This window comes from Lutra lutra, chromosome 2 (assembly GCF_902655055.1).
Source record: "Lutra lutra chromosome 2, mLutLut1.2, whole genome shotgun sequence".
In the NCBI taxonomy this organism is placed as follows: domain Eukaryota; kingdom Metazoa; phylum Chordata; class Mammalia; order Carnivora; family Mustelidae; genus Lutra; species Lutra lutra.
The window spans coordinates 23,343,782-23,363,341 of NC_062279.1; the positions used below are offsets into that span (position 1 = coordinate 23,343,782).

Below are 19,560 nucleotides of genomic sequence, written 5' to 3' on the forward strand. Positions count from 1 at the left end.
AAGCTTTTGCACAGCAAAGAAAACAATAAACAAAACAAGGAGGCAAACCAAGGAATGGGAGAAAATATTTTCAAATCACCCTACAAAGGGCTGATATCCAAGATCTATAAAGAACTTCTCAAACTCAACACCCAAAATACAAATAAGTCCAAAAATGGGCAGAAGACATGAACAGACACTTCTCCAAAGAAGAATACAAATGGTAATATGTTTTAGCAGCCTCTGCTAAGACAATCACTTTCTTTAAAAAAAAAAAAAAGAAAGGAAAAGAAAAGAAAAAACTTTATTTATTTGACAGAAAGAGGGAAAGGGAGAACAAGCAGAGGGAGCAGCAGAGGGAGAGGGAGAATCAGGCTCTCTGCCATGCAGGAAGCCTGATGCAGGGCTTGATCCCAGAACTCCAAGATCATGACCTGAGCTGAAGGCAGATGCTCAACTGACTGAGCCACCCAAGAGCTCCTAAAACAATCACTTTCTATTTGTGGTCTCTCTGCTAATAATCCCCTACTATGTATATATAAAGCCTAGACTTCCATTCTGAGATTTAGCCTTGATTTTATACTTTATATATACACATTTTGGAATCATTGGCAGATAAACAGTAATTAAATTTGTACAAGTGTATAAAATCACCCTAAAAGAGTATAGACTAAGCAGAAGATGAAAGAAATTTGAGAAAGAATCTGAAATCTAGAAAATAGTACTTATAAGATGTCAATACTATGTAGCCAGACAGGTAATTTGAATTCACTGCTTTCTTTTTCCCAGCTCTCTAGGAAGGCCATTTTATACATTGTTTCATTCAATTCCTAGCAGTGATATCTATAGTAATGGTATATGAACACAGAGTATACTCAAATATTTAGTGGGAGTAATGTCTAACATAAATAAAAACTCAAGCAATCATCTGTATTATTTTCTTCAGATTTCAGTAAAGGCAAAAAAAAGAGAGACTGATAAATATTTCCACTATCTATAGAAGTCTTTTATACTTTGTGGCAGGCAGAAATTTTCACATTTATAAAATATCTGAGGGGCAGGGCTAAGCAGACATTCAGATTGATTATAGGGCTTTTCAGGTTTTAAATGTCAGTGCTTTAAAGCTACTCCTAATCTCTCTTGAATCCAATAAATGAATAATAAATATTTGTAAGATATTTTTATGCATACCCTTACTAAAGCCATGCATTCTTTTAATAGAACTACGTATTTATAATGCTGATGACTGATCAGAGAGAGAGTATTATGGGCAATCTCCTCTCTCTGCATTCTATCATATTTTTATAAGGTGTTCAACATTTTAAATAATTCCTTTATATGTCAGTGTTTCCTATTATATTATGAGCTCATTAATGATTGAGAACATATCTGGCATATCCAGAGCTTAGGGATGAACATAGATACATCAGAAACTTAATGAGTGATGTTTTAAATAATTTTCCATATTTATAAACATATATATTTTTTGTGCACATGCGCAAGAGTACACGAGCATGGCAGGGAGGAGCAGATGGAGTGGGAGAGAGACAGAATCTTGATCTCAGGACCTGACATCATGACCTGAGTGGAAATCAAGAGTTGGACACTTAACTGAATTAACTAACACTTAACTGCCACCCACATGTGTCTATAAAAATAATTTTTAAATTTTTTATGAGGGATTAAAACACAATACTATCAGCAGATATTTTCTTTGAGATCATGATTTATGGTAAAAAAAAAAAAAAAAGCATGGGTCTTGGAGGCAGATTCAAGTTCACATCCTAACTATATAGTAGTTTTCTTCATTTTTATATCCTTCTGATTTCATCTCCAATTCCATGGTTTATTATACAACCAAGTTGCCTCCTGAACCTCAATGTTTTTTACCCTTCCTTATGTCCCTGGTACTTACCAGTTAAAATACCACCCCTAGGAGCCTCTTCCTTCATGCCTGTTCTCCCAGCAGATGCTGAAGAGAAACCACCCAACCAGGCTCAGTTTTTCACTTTTAAATGGCCCCAAACTTCAAATGTACACTCAATATATACAAGATTTCTACTATATTTATCAAATAAACTTGATGTCCTGTTCACTAATAATTTCAAAATATCTCTCCTCAACCTGAGAAAAATCACCAGATGCTAAATACTTTATCTTTACACTATCAAATCCACAATGAACCAGCACATGAAAAGCTTGATTTTAAATAACAAACACTCCTCAAAAATGTTCCTCAGAGGGATATGATGAGAGAAAAATTCTCCAACTAGAAAATCTTATCAATTTTTCCATCCACCTTCCCTTCAAAATCCAGACCTGCCAATACCTGCAAACCTTTTTTATACAATCTTACTCTAATCAATAGGACAACTGATTTACTATAAATCAGTATAATGAACAGTAGAACAACATCAGCTAATGTTGAAATGGCAAATCTTGAAACCATGCCTTCACCGTGGAGCTGATGCAGTCTACCAACTTAGTTTATTGTCTTGAGCTGTCTACATCACACTTGGTATACTGCGCCTGGCTTGATACATCCATTCATAAAAAAGTTTGAGTGACAACTAAGTACTAGGTATTGTTATAAATGATGGAGTAACAGCAATGAACAAATACATGAAGTGTATACTCATTAAAATTATATTCTAGTACAGAGATCTATACAAACAAATAGCTATACAAACAAACAAATATACAAAACAAAACAAGTATGTAACTAGGTCATAGAGTGACAACGGCTAGGAAGAAAAATAACAATAAAGGAAATATAGGAAGAGGGTCATGTATTGGGACTCCTCTTGTCATAGGGTTGGTAAGTAAATCCTAATTAATAAAATTATTTTTGAGGACACTCCTATTGAAAGTTATAGCACAAGCCACGCATATGTGAGAAACTGTTTCCCATGGAGGGGATAGCAAGTGTAGGGGCCCTGAATTAATGTGTTAGAGAAACTAAGGAAGGCCAGAAAACTAGGAGCTGAATGATCAGGAAGAGTGCCAGAGGAGAGATCGGAGAAATAGCTAAGGTCCATCTACGTTTCTGTATCTGGTGTAAAAACTTCTTTTTTCCCAAAGGAGTGAAATAATCTGACTTATGTTTTTAAAATAGTAGAGATAGAGGACCAGAAATCTATAACAATTATTCAAGCACTGAGGACTGTGGCTTGGATCTGATTGGTCATAAAGTGGGCTAAATCCGAGAAATGCTTTGGTAATGTGAAGTAAGAGTGAAAGAGAGAACTGGAGGATGACTCTGAAGAGTTAGAATTCTTCTAATTGTCACAAGGAAATAGATAAGAATTGTCACAAGGAAAGCTGACTTTAGAGAAAAATCACACTTGTTTTAGAAGTGCAATGGGGTGCCGGCTTGGCTCCATTGGTTAAGTGTCTGACTCTTGATCTCAGCTCAAGTCTTAATCTCAATGTTGTGAGATTGAGCCCCACATTGGGCTCCATTCTGGGCATGAGCCTATTTAAAAAATAACAACAATGGGGCGCCTGGGTGGCTCAGTGGGTTAAGCCGCTGCCTTCGGCTCAGGTCAAGAGCTCAGGATCCTGGGATCAAGCCCCGCATTAGGCTCTCTGCTCAGCAGGGAGCCTGCTTCCTTCTCTCTCTCTGCCTGCCTCTCTGCCTGCTTGTGATCTCTCTCTGTCAGATAAATAAATAAAAAATCTTTAAAAAAAAATAAAAAAATAACAACAACAACAACAATAGAAATATATTAAGTGTGAAATTTCCCATATACTATCAAATAGAGATGTCCAAAAGATTACCCAATAAAGGCATGTGGAGTGAGGGGAAAGATTTGGACAAGAGATCGTGGCTGCCATTTGAAGCTATGAACCTGCATGAGCTCACTTAGTGAATTTAATTAGAGAGGGAAAGAGGTCTAAGGACTGACATCTAACACCTCTCAATATTTAGAGGTCAGACAGATAAACAACATATAGAAAAGGAGACTTAGAAGGAAAAGTCAGAGACATAGGGGGCAAAAGAGTCACAGATGGTGTTCATGAATCCAGGAGAAGAAAACACTTCAAATTCTGAAGATCGGTCAATTAACAATAGGACTGAGCCTTGCCCATTGAATTTAGCAATGTGACAGCCACTAGAGGCATTAAAAGTTGTTTAGTGATGCAATGAGCATGAAAACCTAATTGGACAGAGTTCAAATGAGAAGGAAAAGAGAGAGCTGGAATGTAAAGGGAACCCTTGGGGTTAGAGGGAGTTCATCCTTATAGAAGCCCAAGGGCCTCCATCAGAAGTCAAGAGGAAATCCATGCATCATAGGATAGTACACACCCTTCAGGGACCCTTTGGCAGTGGTTAAGAGAGTGCCCAATCACCAAAAAATGGCTGCCATTCTAGAGAAATTTATGCCTCTGTCAGCAGAAGTCTGGGACTTCTCCAGTCCTCTCCTCCATCGATGTCCACACTCAAGACCTAACTATTACCAATAACAGAACTTTCTATAAGCATGATTTCAAATACTCCCCTCTCTGAAACCATCATCTTTTTATCTCTTTTCCTTTAGTAATCATATATCAACTACTCTCAAACTCTACCAAGATTATTACTCCATTGATAATAGCATAATTTTAGTTCTTAATCCACATAATGTCCTGATACTCTCCTTACACATGGTTAAACACAATGGGACAATTTCTTAGCTAGTACCCCAGTTTCCTTGTCCCTATCACATTGTCAGACATCACTGGTTAAACCACAACCCTAGTTAAATTCTGTTTCTCAAATGCTATCTGTCTGTACTCATGTAGCTGAATGTGGCTGGGGAACCACATTCACAGAACCATTATAACTAGTCTTTCATTAAATCTGTTACTAACTTTAAATAGGTCCATAATGGTGATACAAAGTCATACTATAGTTCCTTAATTCACTTATTCCTCCACTCTCTTTTATTTCAAACACACAATACTAAACCCATTATCTATATGAGCTGGTGTTATTTCTTCTTTCCCTGAAAACATTAAGCCAGAAGAAGAAAACCTCCAAAAGATATCATCACCACTTATAGTTTCTGCATCTGTACACCTATATGTTGCCTCCTTTCTTGTAAATTACAGGTTCTTCTACCCAAGGCCAAGTTGTCTTTTTGAGCACTAGATTTCATCCTCCTCACACCTAGACAAGGACTATACCAGAAATTCTCCCTTTTCTACCTTTCTTAACTTTTCATCTCTAGAGATTCACTCTTAGAATAAATATGAAATTATTTCTCTTATCTTGGAAGTACTGTATTTTATTCCTCTTCTTGTTACTCTTCAATTTTTCTTCTTTTTAAAGATTTATTTATTTATTTATTTGAAAGAGAGTGAGAAAGAGAATGAGCACATAGAGGGAGGGGGAGAGGGAAGAGCAGACTCCCCACTGAGCAGGGAGGTACATGTGGGACTCCATCCCAGGACCCCAGGATCATGACCTGAGCTGAAGGTAGTTGCTTAACTGGGATCATGACCTGAGCCAAAGGCAGTTGAACTGACTGAGCCTCTGAGGCACCCCTTCTTCAATTTATTTTTTTACAGCAAAATGTGTACAAAGCATTAATTTTACTCATGCCTGATTTTTATCCCTTCATTTTCTATTCATTTCAACACAAAATTTTACCTCCCACTGACACTGCTCTTCTCAATAAAATCCCCTGACATCACTAAATCTAATGGTTTTTCTCAGCCTTCTGCTTTCTCAATGTAAAGAAGTACAACACAGTGGTTCTCACTCTTCTGAAATTATTTTCTGTACTAGGCTGTCACTCATCTGATTCTTCTCTCACCTCTCTCTTTTGTCTCAGTATTCTTCATTGATTCTTTTTTTTTTTATTTTCAGCATAACAGTATTCATTGTTTTTTGTACCACACCCAGTGCTCCATGCAGTCCATGCCCTCTCTAATACCCACCACCTGGTTCCCCCAACCTCCCACCCCCCCCACCTCTTCAAACCCTTCAGATTGTTTTTCAGAGTCCATAGTCTCTCATGGTTCACCTCCCCTTCCAATTTCCCCCAACTCCCTTCTCCTAACTCCCCATGTCCTCCATGCTATTTGTTATGCTCCACAAATAAGTGAAACCATATAATAATTGACTCTGCTTGCCTTATTTCACTCAGCATCATCTCTTCCAGTCCCATCCATGTTGCTACAAAAGTTGTGTATTCATCCTTTCTGATGGAGGCATAATACTCCATAGTGTATATGGACCACATCTTCCTTATCCATTTGTCCGTTGAAGGGCATCTTGGTTCTTTCCACAGTTTGGCAACCATGGCCATTGCTGCTATAAACATTGGGGTACAGATGGCCCTTCTTTTCACTACATCTGTATCTTTGGGGTAAATACCCAGTAGTGCAATTGCAGGGTCCTAGGGAAGTTCTATTTTTAAGTTCTTGAGGAATCTCCACACTGTTTTCCAAAGAGGCTGCACCAACTTGCATTCCCACCAACAGTGTAAGAGGGTTCCCCTTTCTCCACATCCCCTCTAACACATGTTGTTTCCTGTCTTGCTAATTTTGGCCATTCTAACTGGTGTAAGGTGATATCTCAATGTGGTTTTAATTTGAATCTCCCTGATGGCTGGTGATGATGAACATTTTTTCATGTGTCTGATAGCCATTTGTATGTCTTCATTGGAGAAGTGTCTGTTCATATCTTCTGCCCATTTTTTGATATGATTATCTATTTTGTGTGTGTTGAGTTTGAGGAGTTCTTTATAGATCCTAGATATCAATCTTTTGTCTGTACTGTCATTTGCAAATATCTTCTCCCATTCCGTGGGTTGTCTCTTTGTTTTCTTGACTGTTTCCTTTGCTGTGCAGAAGCTTTTGATTTTGATGAATGTCTCCAAAGGCAAAGGAAACAAAAGCCAAAATAAAATTTTGGGACTTCTTCATTGATTCTTATTCCTTCCCCTGATTTCTGTTTGGAGTATCCCAAAGTTCAGGTGTTGAATCTTTTTTATTTTTTATCTAAAACTGTGGCTGAGTACCTTAACAAATTTCATAGTTTTGGAAACCATATACAATCTGTCACTGGTAACTGTTTATATGTTCCCTAAACTCTAAACTCATATATTCAACTCTCTACTAGTTATCTTAAACTGGATATCTAACAGCCATTCTAAATACTACAAATCCCAGGCCATCAATATTACCTCCTGCATAAAACATAATGAAAAAACAAACAAAAAATTTTTCTCGTGATCATACCATTTCAATAAAAGATAACTGAGTTTTTCTAAATGCTAAAGGCAAAAATACCTTGGAGACGTCTATGACCACTTTTCTCACATTCCAGCTACAAACCTCCAGGAAACCCTGCTGGCTTTGCTTTTCACTTATAGCCAGAATCCCTCTAGTTCCCCCTCTACTACCACTTTGTAGTAGGACACCATCATCTTCTGGAAAAATTCTTGTTATAACCTGATGATTGATCTGCTTTTGATTCTATAGACATGTTGCTAAAGTAATCTTTTTAACATGTGTCAGAATTTACTTTTTTGCTTAATATACTGTAGGTATTTTTTTTAAATCTCAGTATAGAGGGTTTTGTTTGGTTTGGTTTGGTTGGTTGATCATTTTTGTTTTTATTTTTATTTTTTGGCTATGACCTCTAAGGCAACAATTTTACCTCCAAACTTGCCATTAATTCTTAGAATTCTTCTCGTACTACTCATCTTCCCATCTTGAACCCTCTACTCCTGTCACACTCCCCTGTTCCCTTTTCCTGTAACATACCAGACGTTAGCTTACCCCCTGACCTTTGCACTTTTTCTTTGCTTAGCATGTTATTCCTTTGGGGGGTGCTTTTAAATTTCATTTAGATCCTTACTGATATTGAATGAGGTTTTTCTTGGATATCCTTTGTGGTAGGCAGAAAAATGGCCCTTCAAACATGTCCATATCCTAATGCCAATACGTTGTGATTATGTTAGATTACATAGCAAAAGAGAATCAGGGTTGTCAATCAGTTGACTCTAAAATAAGGAGATGCTCCTGGGTTATTCTGGTGGGACCACTAAAATCACAAAGGTACTTAAAAGTGCAAAAGTAAGGAAGAAGAGAGTCAGAGAAAGAAGTTTACTACAGGAGAAAGGCACATAGCTAATTTTGAAGAGAGGGGAGGAGGGCATGAACCAAGAAATATGAATGACCTATAGAAGCCAAATAAGGCAAGAAATTAATTTTCCCCTACAGCATCCAGATGGGAATGCCACCCAGCCAATACTTTGCTTTTAGCCCAGTGAGACTCATTTCATACAGAGTCTGTATGGCCCTGAATGACGTTACAGAACTGTAAGATAATAAATCTCTATTATAGGCTATGAAGCTACTGAATTTGTAGCAATTTATTATAACAACAGTCAAAAACTAATAGACCACGTCAAGTTTAACCTTATTCCCAACATTCCTTATCCATTTCCTCCACTTTATTTCCTCCATTATATTAGTTCCTTGCTAATATACATTATATTTTGCTTATTTATATTGTCTTTGCTGTGTCCTTACTAGAATGAGAGTTCCACAAGGGCAGTGAGAACAGATATTTTGGCCTTTTTTGTTCCTTGCTTTATCCCTGGCTCCTAAACGAGTGTCTGGAACATGAGGGTTACTAAAGAGCCAAAAAAATGTGTTGAATGAATATATATATAGAATTTATGTATCAATGCAACAAATTTTTGTGCATATAAATGCATGTATACATAATCACATATATATGTATGACATTGTATATATACACATACATATGTATGTATAGATATAAAATACTATATAAATATGTATATTTATATATAAAATACTATATACTATATAAAATAATATATAAAATATATATTAAATAATATATATATGTATGTGTGAGTGTGTGTATATATATATATATATATAAAAATACTGAATTAGATTCTCTCCATTATTTTATTCTCAGTTATTAAATGGCCATTCCTTTTTATTTACTTACCTTTATTTATGGTACCTAGTTATTGAATAATTACTACTTCTGCCCTCAAGTAAATAACCTGGCAGCTAAGTCATCACTCTCACACTCCCAGTTCACTTGATCCCTGCCACCTATAATTCCACACAACATTTGAAACAAAAATTGCCCACTTTAGAGCACTTTCTAAAACATCTGCCAACTTGGACAGTATTATGAGAAACCAGTGCATTTAGTTATTGCTAATATGCCCTTGTGAAACATTGCTGAGTAGTGAGCACTCCGGTCATAACCAATTACACTGATAAACCTTTGATGATAAATTTAATCTTAATTAGATAAATAATAAAAATATCCATTTTCTAATTGATAGATGAGAAACATGAATTTGTAAGTTAATAAATGATTAATACTGTAATGACTGCATATGTTGCATAGGAAAGAAGGCCATATACAAATGTCATTACTACATTTCCCTGACCAACCATCTTCCCTCTGCCTAGATTTGTTTTTTGCTTTTGATTATTTTTCATACCTCAATTTACGCTGCAATACTATATTTCATCTCTAATATCATACTTCTTTAAACCACTAGCTTCTAAGAGAAATAAAATTGAATTTACCCTTGAAATCATTTTTCATATGTATAATGTGATATCTGCATTTTTCACATTATATTAGATAGTAGGCAAGAGCTTTGAGTGGCTGATTGCCCTATTTGTGCAATTCCAAGCAATATCTGAAGACAAATGCAATGAGCAAACTGTGTTAAACTTTATCTGCTGAAATTTGTAGCTCATTTAATGGCTTATTAGAGAAAGAAAAACTCAACAGATTAAATAGAAAGCCATTTAGTTTCATTTTCTTTTTTTTTCCATTAAAAAGTCCTTATATATTTCGATGGTGTTTACATAAAGGTCATTTTCCAAAATGTCAAATAATACCTTATCAGAATGACACAAGATGCATTCAGACTTACATGATTTTTAACTTCAAAATAAGTCACCGAAGTACATTAAAAGTGAGAAATTTCCCAGTTCTGCTTTGCAGGATGTCATGATATACTGAATATATACTTGCAACAATTAGTATTTCCTCTATAAGTCAGTCATTGTGAAATCAATGATCTGACATCATGCATGAAACTGTCCACGAAATGCTTCAGGAAAACCCTACAGAGTCAGATTCTAACACCAAAAGTTCTATTTAAAACAATAGGAGAGAAAACTTTAAGTAAAATAGTGTACTCCAGACATGACCCCGAGTTGGCAAATAAATACAGCTCAAAGCATTTTTATCTGCCAGTGCAATGTTCAGTTTCATTTCAAAGGCAATTGGTGCTTTTGTTAAAAACAATTAATGAAGAACCCCTCCCCCAAATTTAAGCAACACTCATGAATTCAGGAAAGTAACTGCGTTTACTCAAAGAAACCTGACAAGCAGTGCGCACTATTCAATATATGAACTTCTCCACCCACTGCATACTCAAGGTCCCACACTTAGGATACCTATGAGGAGCTTTCCAAGGAGTGATAAACTTGTGGAGTAAAGAAGATGCACTTTACCATGATTCCTTGGGGTGGATAATTGAAATGCATGCCTATTTAGGACTTTGCTGTAACTTGGGTATGTGGATGCCCTATTTTGTCTTAGGTCACATGAGAAACCTAAATCATATTCCCATTCATATAGTTCCAGAAAGTATAACCATCTCTTCTAAAACAAACCAAAAATAGTTATAATAAATTATTGAGGTCTCTACAGCATTTTGAAAATGATGTTTAAAAATTTGTCATATTTCTTTGAAGTTGCTTAAGTCAGAATTGAATTTCTCTTTAAGTTATGTGTCTCTTGTTTATTAACACTAAAATCAAATGGATTCCTATTGCAAATGCTGAAACTGAGACCCAGAGAGATTTCTTTCTTTGCTTTGCTCTCAAAACCAATTTGCTTTTGCTATTGAAGTGTTCTGTTCACTCTCAAGAGCAGAGGAAGTAAGTTTTATGGATTCGTCCACCACTTTATATAAGGCAGCAACATGCCTAACTGTATAGTAAAGATGCAACTAGAAATCACACACTTGAAGATAACTTTAGTTTAGAGAATCCAACTATCTATAACTCTTACAACTCCTACACCAATTTTCTATACCCAGGCACTGAGTTCTGCTTCAGGAACTGCATTCTTATATCAATATGAAAAATTGTTGCTAACAAAATTACTTTTTTTACCAAGATATGTCAGTGTGTTTTTTGCTCCTTATCTAACATGGTGGATTTCCCCTCTAAAGAAATTTCTTCTTTCTGTTAGTTAGGATTCATCTAGATCTCAGTTAAATCACTTACATCTAAGGGCAATTTTAGAAATTACAAGGTTTATTATTTTTAATGTAGAAGACACTGTATTCACTTTCTAAATTCATTGTCTCAGTGAATCTTAGTAAGTATCTTAACTCAGGTCAAACTTTAAAAAAAAAAATCCTGGTGTTTATATATTAGATAACACATAAGAAAAAATTCCGCGGCCGGGCGACTGCGAAGTCTGTATCTCCTATCTGGGAAGATTTTATCAGGACCTCAAAGACAGAGATGTCACATTCTCACCGTCCTCTATTGAAAAAGAACTTATAAAATTCTGCCGGGAAGCAAGAAGCAAAGAGAATCGGTTGTGCTACTACATCGGGGCCACAGAGGACGCTGCCACTAAGATCATCAATGAGGTGTCCAAGCCCCTGGCTCACCACATCCCTGTGGAGAAGGTCTGTGAGAAGCTCAAGAAGAAGGACAGCCAGATCTGTGAGCTCAAGTATGACAAGCAGATCGACCTGAGCACGGTGGACCTGAAGAAGCTCCGGGTCAAAGAGCTGAAGAAGATCCTGGACGACTGGGGGGAGACGTGCAAAGGCTGCGCGGAGAAGTCTGACTACATCCGGAAGATTAACGAACTGATGCCTAAATATGCCCCCAAGGCAGCCAGTTCACCGACTGATTTGTAGTCGGCCTGGTCCCTGCTGCACCTGAGGGGAAAGCAGCTCACCTGCGTCTTCCCCACAGCCTTTTTGTAATTTATTTTTTAGGCGGGCTCCTGACAGTGTCAGGTGTGAAGCCTGGAGCTTTCCTGACGAAGCTGGCTCTCCAGCGCCCCCCTGGGGAGATTCACTTTGTTCTGTTGCTGGTTTACTCTAGGACTTCAAAGTGTGTCTGGGAATTTTTTATTAAAGGAAGAAAATTTCTAAAAAAGATTTCATTAAAGATTTCATTTATTTATTCAACAGAGAGATCACAAGTAGGCAGAGAGGCAGGCAGAGAGAGGGGGGGGAAGCAGGCTCCCTGCTGAGCAGAGAGCCTGATGTGGGGCTTGATCCCAGGACCCTGAGATCATGATCTGAGCTGAAGACAGAGGCTTAACCCACTGCGCCACACAGGTGCCCCAATTCTGAGGATTTTAAAACAGAATACCTATTTATATTGTTCATAGTGTAGGTGAATGTGTCCTGTGGTTTGGGGGCAACGTGAAAAATAATCCTTTACTGAATATGAGAAGCATTCTAAACTCATACTGAACTCAGACATGCAGTTGAAGCAGTCAAAGAAAAATTTACAACAACAGTATATTAAAATTTGTATAATCTACAGGATTCATTATAGGTCTATGATATGCAAAACATGATGCATTTTGAATGGAAATGCACATGGAAGTTTTATTTTATATCAATCTGACTTTAAAAAAAAATTATTGTGTTATGTTAGTCACCATACAATACATCATTAATTGTTGATGTAGCGTTCCAAGATTCAATGTTTGCGTATAACACCCAATGCTCCATGCAATACGTGCCCTCCTTAATACCCACCACCAGGGTCACCCACCTCACCCCACTCACTCCCCTCCAAAACCCTCAGGTTGTTTCTCAGTGTTCATAGTCTTTCATGGTTTGTCTCCCCATCTGATTTCTCCCTTTACTTTTCCTTTCCTTCTCCTAATGTCCTCCATGTTATTCTTTATATTCCACAAGTAAGTGACTACTTTCTTTTTCTTAAAATATACTTTCTTGCTGGTAGCTAACTTAACTTTTTAATAATCAAAGGTCAATAGCAAAAATGAAAACTGGGAAATTGATCACATTATTCTCTACAGAACTCTTTCTTCATGTAGGATCCAGCACAATGAGATAAATAAAACATTTATTGTTTTGCCAAATAACTATTCAGAAGAAGAATATCTACCAGTATTGATTGTACCCGGCAGCCACAAAACCACTGGTACTTATTGGTACCATTTCCAGTCTCAGCAATTTACTTTACATAGCTAACTGATTCTCTGTCCTGTTATTCACAGTTTGTCAAAAGATTGAGGTTCTCCCTGTGTTACAAGTAGAGTCTAATTTAGTTTTTCCTAAAGTCCAGTAAAAATATCTATGGTCTTATGCTCACATAGACACAGACACAGAAACACATACATACTCATACATATTCACAGACTACTTCACACATTAAGACTGCTGACCTTCCTAATCTTCTTTTGGCCAGTGTCCTGAATAAATTTCTCATATTGTGGAAAATAGAAATAATATTAGACAACACATATTTTACAGGAGAGGAGAGCTAATCTGTGAACCTCTAAGAAAGAAGAGTTAGAAATTAATTGTTGGTACCAAGAGAAATTAAGAATAATGAATACTGTCAAAACTATTCTTTATATTTATAGGATTGATTGAATGTCAATTATAGTTGTTAATGGGATTTTATTTTTAATCAGAAAAATTAGGCCACAGTTTATTTACAGCAGTCTTTCTCGACCAGGGACTATTTTACCACCACAACTTTCACGTCCCCCAGAGAATACTCCATAATATCTGGAGACATGTTTCAGTGTCACAATCATGGAGGTTGCTACTGGTGTCAGTTGGTAGAAGCTAAAGTTGTTGTTAACATCCTCTGCGGTACAGAACAGTGCCAACAACATGGAATTGTCCAGCTCCAAATGTCAATAGCACCAAGCTTGGGAATCCCTGATTTAAAATATAATGATGAGAAAAATGAAGACAAATTTTTAATGGAGAATAATGAAAGGAAGCATGCCTTACAAATATAAAAAAAAATAATGTTCTAATAATTAAGAAAATGCTACCAGTATAAGAACCGATGCAAGAGGTATTGGAATACCTTACTACTATCCCCAATCTATTCATACCTGACAATTTAATTAAGGGAATGCTAACCCTTTATCCTCTGTGACCTTCTAGAGCAGTTCTTTAAACCCAATAAAATGATTATGAGAATTCAAGCTCTGAACTATCCAAGACCCTCTCTTGCCTTCTGGTGTCAGAAATGTCCCCTGTAATCACTTGTGCCAAATAAGATTTCAAAAAGCTAGTCAGAGACCTCAGGGTCTATGTGTATAGATTTGTGCATTAATATTTCCTTTCCTCCAACTTTTTCCCCCGATGACAGCTGAATGTGCATTTAAGATAGGGGTTTTTTCTTAAAGAGAATGCAACCCAATGGCAATGACATGAAGACTACTAACCATCCTTTTAAAATTACTATGGGGGCACCTGGGTGGCTCAGTGGGTTAAGCCTCTGCCTTCGGCTCAGGTAATGATCTCAAGGTCCTGGGATTGAGTCCCGCATTGGGCTCTCTGCTCAACATGGAGCCTGCTTCCCCCTCGCTCTCTTCCTGCCTCTCTGCCTACCTGTGATCTCTCTCCGTCAAATAAATTTTAAAAAAAATCCCTTTAAAATTACTATGAAAATGAAATTCAGAGTCTATACTCATTATCTCTTGATACTGGAGTTCAGTAACCTTTCCAACCAAACAGCATGCAGTGCCCCTGTGATCTGTAGCATCTATGGATAAGACATGCTTCATGTACATGTTACAAATGTTATATAATTCTATTTTTTTCCTCCTTTCCAATTATTAAAGAGAAAAGATTTATGGAAAAAGATGCAACCCTGACTGCTTATTTTAAAAGATTTTTATTTATTTATTTGACAGACAGAGATCACAAGTAGGCAGAGAGGCAGGCAGAGAAAGAGAGAGGAGGAAGCAGGCTCCCTGTGGAGCAGAGAGCCCGATGCGGGGCCCGATCCCAGGACCCCAGGATCATGACCTGAGCTGCAGGCAGAGGCTTTAACCCACTGAGCCACCCAGGTGCCCCATGACTGCTTATTTTAAAAACGACTTTTACCAACTAAAGAGGAAAGATTACAGAAAATAAGGGGTAGAAATTTTTCATTTACATCAACACAGTATTACATAATATATGGTGTCACAATTCTGCTAAAAATTTGGCATGTAATCTGAATCAAACTGGAAAACACAATGGAGGTTCTGATACAGAGAATTTGGGGCCAAGCACTGGTGAATCTCTATTTTCCACAAGCTGCTCAAGATATTTGAAGGCTCTCGGGGCACCTGGGTGGCTCAGTGGGTTAAAGCCTCTGTCTTCAGCTCAGGTCATGATCTCAGGGTCCTGGGATCGAGCCCTGCATCGGGCTCTCTGCTCAGCAGGGAGCCTGCTTCCTACTCTCTCTCTGCCTACTTGTGATCTGTCAAATATATAAATAAAATCTTTAAAAAAAAAGATATTTCAAGGCTCTCTAATGTGTAGGAATAAGTGGTATAGACTTGTTAGTTTAAAGACTCTACAGAGTTCAGATAATTAGTAAATCCTGAAGGGATTAATGGATTTATGAATATCTGCCAAGGATGAGGCTTGATTGCTGAGTTAGGACAACTATATTTTAATTGGAACTCGAGAAATAGAGACTGAGACAGTGGAAGGTATGACAAAGTAATTAAAACAAGACTGACCCCAGAGTATTTACAAAGCCCTTAAGTAGAATTTACGTATAAAAATAATCATGCCGACATTTTCTTCATCAAGGATCCTGATCTTAATTTTGCAAAAGTCATTTCAGTTGTGCTTGACTGCAATCTATTAAACAAATGAAGTTATTAAGTAATAATCTATTTTTTCTACTCTTAAAATTAAGCAGATACTATATCAGATTGCTCAATCCAAGGAGATCAGTGGGAAATAAAAAGTACAACTATTGTAAATGAATCTGATACCAACCAGAAGCAAATACAGTAGAAATTTATCTACCTGGTACTATCAAGACCTGTAATTGATGGCTTAATGAGGAAACTTTGCAACTATAAAGTCATGAAAGGTAACGTATATAATATATAATTACATACATGTATAAACATCCACATGCATATATACTGTAAACATTTCATTTGAACCATATATATCTAAATTTGAACTTACATTAACATTTTATGTAAAGAGGAAGGTCTTTTTAGTATTATGTTGTCTTTTTTGCATACAACATAGAAATTATAACCTATGGTCTCTAGTTCTGGTTGAGAAATTAAAGATATTCACAGGCTACTTCGAGTATAAATTCCTCTAAATTTTTGTCCTTTCCTCCAAAATTTCATAGTAATTTGGCCAAAATCTGATTTTTTTATTTTTTTAAAGATTTTAAAAAGATTTTATTTATTTATTTGACAGAGAGACCACAAGTAGGCAGAGAGGCAGGCAGAGAGAGAGAGGGGGAAGCAGCCTCCCCACCGAGTGGAGAGCCCAATGCGGGGCTCGAACTCAGGACCCTGGGATCATAACCTGAGCTGAAGGCAGGGACATAACCCACCGAGCCACCCAGGTGCCCCTAAAATCTGATTTTTGAAATATTTTTTCTGTAATTAGCATTTCATAGTCATATTTTAAGGTATCTATTAAATTACAAAATTATACTAAGAAGTTCACTTAGAAGGAATATGATTGAGAACAAACATAACTGGCCCTTGGGAAGAAAAGACACATTTTGTGAGAGCAGAAGTGTATAGGTGTATCAGAAAATAACCAACTCACCTTAAGTGTATAGAGTGAATTGGACATTAGTCAACATGTTTTACAGAGTACATTCACAGTGAGTTATTATGTAAAGGTAGATTGAGAGCTTCTCCTGTAGAAATAATAACTAAAATCTACTGAGGTCTTATTGTCTCTTTATGGAGCTTTTTACATATATTCTCCTTTAATCTTCAAAGCAACCTTGTCAGGAGCAGATACAATTACAATCCCCATTTTACAGATGAATAAATATGGGGTAGAGAGAGGTTAAGAAACTTACTAAAGATAAACACAGAGTTGAATTGAAAACCAGCTGGTCTTGCTCCAGAGGTTGTAAGATTAATCTGAGGCAGAATTCAACAAGTTAGCCTATGAGACTTTAGTGTTGCAATGCAAACATTCTTTATAACACACACATGTGTGCACGCACACACAGACACACACAGATTTTGAGCATTCTGTTTTCAAAATTTAACTAGTTTCTCTTTCTGGCTTTTTAAGGTAATATTTTTTCATCATAAAAAACAAGCCAAAATGAACTTGGAGAAAATAATTATCACATGGAATGCAATGATCTCTGTTATCAGTGTGATCATGCTTCACAGATCTATTTTGTGATCTGGAAGAAAGCCATCAGGTGATCATTACAGGGAAAGGTTATAGGATTAGTCTATTTTCAGTCAGATGCTAATACCCAAATGAGTCAACTGCAGTGGAAGTGCCAACTAATCTAATCACTAATCACTAATCTAATCACTAGTCTAATCACTATTGACAAAGTTTTATAAAATATAGAAAATCACATTCAAATCACTAAAGCAGGTAGGAGATGGATTTCGCAAAAGTAGATGGAATGCTGATTTTATGCTATACTATATTATATTTTATTATATATATATCATAGCATCTTTTATCATATATTAATTATTGGTGTGTATATGTTATATACATATGTATGTATACATAAATACGTATGCTCATCTTAAAGAGAATAAGTTGTAGAAATAATTAGAAAAGTTTCTTGGCAAAGACAGTACTTGAGTTGGAACTAGAGGGGTTAAAAGCTTTATAGAGGCAAGGTTTTTAGAAAAAAGTATACCAGATAGAACATACATGTTTGCTAAGTCATGGAATGGGTTTGTTAAATGACTAGTGGTAGAAATGGGGGAGAAGGGAGTTGTATTTTTGATGTAGGATAAAAGGAAATAAAACTGAAATGGGAAATTAAAACAAGATCACTTTGAAGGATCTAGCTTACATCAAATATGGTCTTCATTTAAAACCTTACTTAAGAATTTGCACTTTGAAACATTTTAAAATTTGTGAGCAAGACTGACATGATGGAATGTACAAAATAGTTTTTGTTATTTGGAAATGTTACGATGCCAATAGCTGAATCTGTCAGCAAAAGAAATAAAGGAATCTTTTAAGTTGTTCTTGGGTTGACTTATTGCCACATTTAAAGTAGTTTTACCAGGGGGCGCCTGGGTGGCTCAGTGGGTTAAGCCGCTGCCTTCGGCTCAGGTCATGATCTCAGGGTCCTGGGATCGAGTCCCGCATCGGGCTCTCTGCTCAGCAGGGAGCCTGCTCCCTCCTCTCTCTCCGCCTGCCTCTCTCTCTACTTGTGATCTCTCTCTGTCAAATAAATAAATAAAATCTTAAAAAAACAAAAAGTAGTTTTACCAGACAGAATTGTTTTTTTCCTCATCAGTATAACTGAATCAGTGGGCTGGAAAATAAATTTCTAAGTTCCATTTTTACTATGTGCCCACTCAGAATCTGAACAAGAAATTTTAATTCCTTTTACACATGTAAAAGCTAAATTTCAAAAAAAGCTGGCTTCTTTTGATTAATGGTTGTTTTACAAATTGACCAAATCTACTGGTTAAACATAAAACTTCAACTCATGGAAAACTTCATAAAAGATTACATGTCAGTTTATAACTGTATTTAATGCTATATCATTTATTTTCCTCTAAAAATTATAGAAACATGGTCAATGAAGTGCCATTTCATTATGTTTTAGTTTACCCAGCCGTACACCACCCATGGTCTCACTGAAGCCATATAACACCTCTGGGTCCAGTAGGCATCTCTTCTAAAATGTTGTTAATAAATTCTTTTCCAAACCCCAAAACTCCAACTCTCCTATCAACCAGTTAACTCAGTTGATGGCTTTTTTTTTACTTTACATTAAAATAAGAACTTTCACCAGATGGTAATTCCCTTCACTTCCTATTAATGTACCTGTGTCCCACACATCCTCTGTCTCACTGTCCTACGGGTCCCATCTCCCACTGACTTTTCAGAAAAATCACTCACTGTGGATGATTCCTTCTTACCCTCTATCATCAATCTATTCATCTTTAGTGGCTGTTTCTCATTTCTATTCATATCTATTCTTCCCTCATAAAAATAAAAAAAAAAATTTGTTTTCTCCAACCCACTGCCCCTCCAAGCTCAAACTTATCTAAAGTATTGTCCTTATTCTTGCCTCTTTTTTTTCACTCACTCATTTCTGGAAGTCAAACTGCATAATCTTCAATTATGAAATGCAAAATTAATCTACATGAAAGTCCTGGAAGCTCAAGATTTTCACCCCAGTTTCTTTTTCCTTCATGTCATTTCTCTTAATATAAATCATAACAGAATACAGATATACACAGGCATATGTAATTAAGGAAATGATAGAACAAGAAACTGATTTTGTAGGGAAGGAGAAAGTGCTCTGGATTTCTAGTTCCTGAACATA

General features: G+C 36.5%; 1 protein-coding gene across 1 annotated transcript; it reads left to right on the forward strand.

Annotated features, from left to right (window-relative positions):
- The first annotated feature begins 10,073 nt into the window (after positions 1-10,073).
- On the forward strand, positions 10,074-12,172 carry LOC125094013 (mesencephalic astrocyte-derived neurotrophic factor-like). Its single transcript, XM_047719795.1, has 2 exons — positions 10,074-10,137; positions 11,449-12,172. The coding sequence occupies exons 1-2, from the start codon at positions 10,074-10,076 to the stop codon at positions 11,931-11,933; spliced, it is 549 nt and encodes a 182-aa protein (XP_047575751.1). The 3' UTR covers positions 11,934-12,172.
- Positions 12,173-19,560: the final 7,388 nt, after the last annotated feature.

What these genes read in the sequence shown, in the direction of transcription:
- LOC125094013 (XM_047719795.1), top strand. Translation starts at nt 10,074, where the DNA reads ATGCATGAAACTGTCCACGAAATGCTTCAGGAAAACCCTACAGAGTCA. An exon ending in GTCAGATTCTAACACCAAAA is followed by an intron (nt 10,138 to 11,448) that starts GTTCTATTTAAA and finishes ATAACACATAAG; the next exon opens with AAAAAATTCCGCGGCCGGGC.